The sequence below is a fragment of the Gregarina niphandrodes genome, assembly GCF_000223845.1.
Source record: "Gregarina niphandrodes unplaced genomic scaffold scaffold00038, whole genome shotgun sequence".
Lineage (NCBI taxonomy): Eukaryota > Apicomplexa > Conoidasida > Eugregarinorida > Gregarinidae > Gregarina > Gregarina niphandrodes.
The window spans coordinates 74,698-78,024 of record NW_011645807.1 but is presented as its reverse complement, the minus strand read 5'-3'; the positions used below and the strand labels follow the sequence as shown (position 1 = coordinate 78,024).

Below are 3,327 nucleotides of genomic sequence, written 5' to 3'. Positions count from 1 at the left end.
GGGGGGGGGGGGGTGTATCCAAGGATGCTGGGTTTGTTCCCTAGGATGCTGGGTTTGTTCGCAGAATTCTTGTTCTCTTGTTCTTGGGATGTCTTATCAGAGCATGGATGGAAAAACGGGTGGCACAGTGAGTGTGTGCGGAGGTGGTGTGCGTTTTATCGCACGAGTACCCGCTGGTGGAGCCTGCTCCTTGGTTGCTAGCTATTAAATGGTATCTTGAGTTGTTTGTGTGAATTATGTGTTCTCGGTCAGATATTCTCCGGTGGCGTGAATCGCTGAAGTGGTTGTCTTTTATTTCTGTTCCGTCGGTTCTTCGTTTGTTGAGGAAGTTGTTGGGTGTTGTTTGTTGACTGCGTGGGGTTGTAAAGGAGTTCGGGTGGGACGTCGTGAAGCCAGACGCGGGGTCGTTCGCGGTTGCTGAGGTAGCGGAGTGGCGGTGGTTCGACGGAGTCGGGGGGCTGGGTGCCTGCGTAGAGGTGCCGTATGAACCCGGCGTTGTTAGCGATCGGGATCTGGTGGCCGACGCAGTAGGCGACGAACTTCTGGCAGATCACTTGCAGCAAATCCTCCGCCATGTCCACAGCTCGGTCAAAATGCATCTTCGCACTAGACTGGATCGCCATGTGCAACCGGTCCTGAACCGGCGCCTCGTTTGCAGGAACGCCTTTCAAACTCACCGACACACAGTTCTCCGACCCCCGCAAGATAAAGTGGATATGAGAGTCTTCTGGACCCAAAACTGCCTGGGTCACATTGAAGCCTTCTGCGCCAAACAGATTCACAAACTCCAACCGGGCCACCCAGTAGTTAAACTCACTCGCACCACCTGCCGTCTGATGCGCCAACGAGCCTTGATACCCCGGACCCGGATGCTGCTGCCCAGGACCTGGGTGACCACTAGGACCTGGGTGACCACTAGGACCTGGGTGCGTAGGACCCTGGCGTGCAGGGCCAGAACCTGGTCCAGCGCCCAGATGATTGGGACCAGAACCCTGGGGACCAGAACCCGGTGGACCAGAACCCTGCGGACCAGAACCCTGCGGACCAGAACCATGGGGACCAGAACCCTGCGGACCGGAGCTCAGGTGCGGTAGGGGGCCCGGTATGATGTTCGGCCCCACCGCGTTCGGTCCAACCTGCCTAGGAACGATGCGGGGACCTCCCGACTGGTTTCGTCGAGACGGGTCAGCGAAGTGCGCGCTGCTACCAGGCGGGCCACTCCCCGGTGCGCCGTACTGCATCACTCCAGGCATTTGTGCGGGCATTTGTCCCGAGGCCTGAACGGCAGTAGAGATGGGACCTGCGGCAAACAAAGGACCCGCATGTTGCATGGCTGATGGCCCCTGCATAGCCGTGGCTCCTTGCATGGAGCCGACCATTTGTGCACACGCGTGTGCAGGAGGTGATCCCATCGCGTGGGATCGTCCCGGGAGATGTGGACCAGCGAGGTGGGGTTCAGCAGGATGGGGCCCAGCGAGGTGGGACCCTGGTAAGTACCGGGTGCTTTCGGCCAGTATGGCCTCGTACAGCATGCGGATCCGTTGGGTAATGTTCTCTTCGGTAACAGCATGCGCCAAGAGCACACCGATGCAAGGTACGGGCGTGTCGTGGAGCGCAAGTGCGTTGGATACCGCGTTGTCATCTGAGAAGCAGACTAGCGCCAGCGCAACCGACAGTGGCACCTCGCCGGCCAGCGGTGGTTCGGACGGGAAGACAAAGGGAGTGACCGACTTGACAGCGCCATACCGCGCGCACAACTGCAGCAAGTCGCTCTGCACAAACGAAAAGTGCGCAGTCCCTTGAGGCTTCAAACACAGTAGCAACATACGGCCACCAGTGGCCCGATTCTCACCAGCCACCGACCCTACCCCTCCATCAGTCGCCAACATTTATATTGCAAAAAATGGACCCGACCGGGCAGGTTCCCGAAGACGGCTTTCACACCGCTGCCTCCACTCCAACCGCCTCCACCAACTCCAAGGGGGCTAACTCCAAGGGGGCTAGCCCGACAGGGGCAGTAGTGCCCGAATTGCTAGAGCAGGCACTGTCCAAATTACAGGAAATACCCGCGGTGGAGCAGGCAGCCAAATTGTCGGACGAGGACCTGAAGAGCTTGATTGCTTCGCAGCTGCAGCTGGTGCCTCCGAACGTGAAAACGGCCATGAGTTACGCCATTGTGCTTCTGCGACGAGACTTAGCCGATTTCCGGCGCTGGGAACTGTTGGGCGAAGCTATCAGTCTTTTGCCCGACGACTTTCGGCTGGAGTGGGAAGACACCGCCTTCGCGTGCTTCCTCAAGAGCCTGGAACTGGGCAACAGCCCCACCGCCTGCTGGTACCTGGGCCAGGCGTGTGAGGGCGAAGAAGCGCGAGACTTCTACCTCCGAGGTAAAACAGAGCTCGAGCAGCGATGCCAGACTTATCCGGACTCCCAGGAACTGCGGACCCAGCTGGCAGACGTCTACACGGCGCTGGCGGAACTCTATATGACCGATCTCTGCTTCGAACCGGACGCTGAAGCACGGTGCATTCAGTACCTCGAAGACGGCAACCGATGCAAACCAAACCACTTCCCCCTGCTTGTCCAGCAGTGCTCTTACTACACCGTCACCATGAAGCTGGAAGAGGCCAAAGACATTGCGCAGAAGCTGTACCAATGTCTGCAGCGGTATTACCTGCTCTATAAGGACAGTCCGGAAGGCAGTCCGGAACACGATGCCGACCGGGGTAACACCAGTTCAATGGACGCGCAGTCCTTAGAGGGGTCCGTCGAGACATTGAATTTAGAGGACATGCCTGACTTTGAGGCGCAGTTGACTGTGGCGAGGATAATGACAGATATAGGGATGCACAAGCAGGCCATTGACGTCCTGCTCTTTCTGCACGAAATGAATGATGAGGACGATCGAACCTGGCATCGGCTCGCGATTGCGTACATGCTTGACAACCAAGTCGAGTTCGCACACAACTGCGTTAGCCGGGCACTGACCCTGCGGCAAAGGTGTTCAGTGAAAAACGAGGACGCACTCGCGAAAGGAGAAATGAGCATTGAAGACGAACTGAAGGCGCTCAAGAAGGAAATCGAGTCACGGAAAGAATTATCCTCATGAAGTGTTCCTGGTGGGCAACAGTATAGTGCTGCCACTATAGTGCTACATCGCTCCCAGTGCTGGCAGGTTTCCCAGTCTTGGTAGTGCTCTCAGTGCTGATAGTGATGGTTATATTCCGCAAAAGTGTCCGTCTTGTTTTTTGGTGGGATCTTTGGCGCGAAAGGAGGTTCTGGAAGAGTGGTTAATAAAGGGCTGCTGCAGGGTTGGGAGACCCTTGA

At 57.3% G+C, this 3,327-nt stretch overlaps 2 protein-coding genes across 2 annotated transcripts; one reads left to right on the top strand and one right to left on the bottom strand.

The window, feature by feature from the left end:
- Nucleotides 1–248: 248 nt before the first annotated feature.
- GNI_140900 (hypothetical protein) lies at nucleotides 249–1,889 on the bottom strand (the record flags this gene model as incomplete). The annotated part of the gene is made up of 1 exon (XM_011134266.1): nucleotides 249–1,889. The coding sequence occupies one exon, from the start codon at nucleotides 1,887–1,889 to the stop codon at nucleotides 249–251; it is 1,641 nt and encodes a 546-aa protein (XP_011132568.1).
- Nucleotides 1,890–1,903: 14 nt separating this feature from the next.
- Nucleotides 1,904–3,109, top strand: GNI_140890 (hypothetical protein; the record flags this gene model as incomplete). Its single annotated transcript, XM_011134265.1, has 1 exon — nucleotides 1,904–3,109. One exon carries the CDS (start codon nucleotides 1,904–1,906, stop codon nucleotides 3,107–3,109), a length of 1,206 nt encoding a protein of 401 aa, XP_011132567.1.
- Between the last annotated feature and the right edge of the window lie 218 nt (nucleotides 3,110–3,327).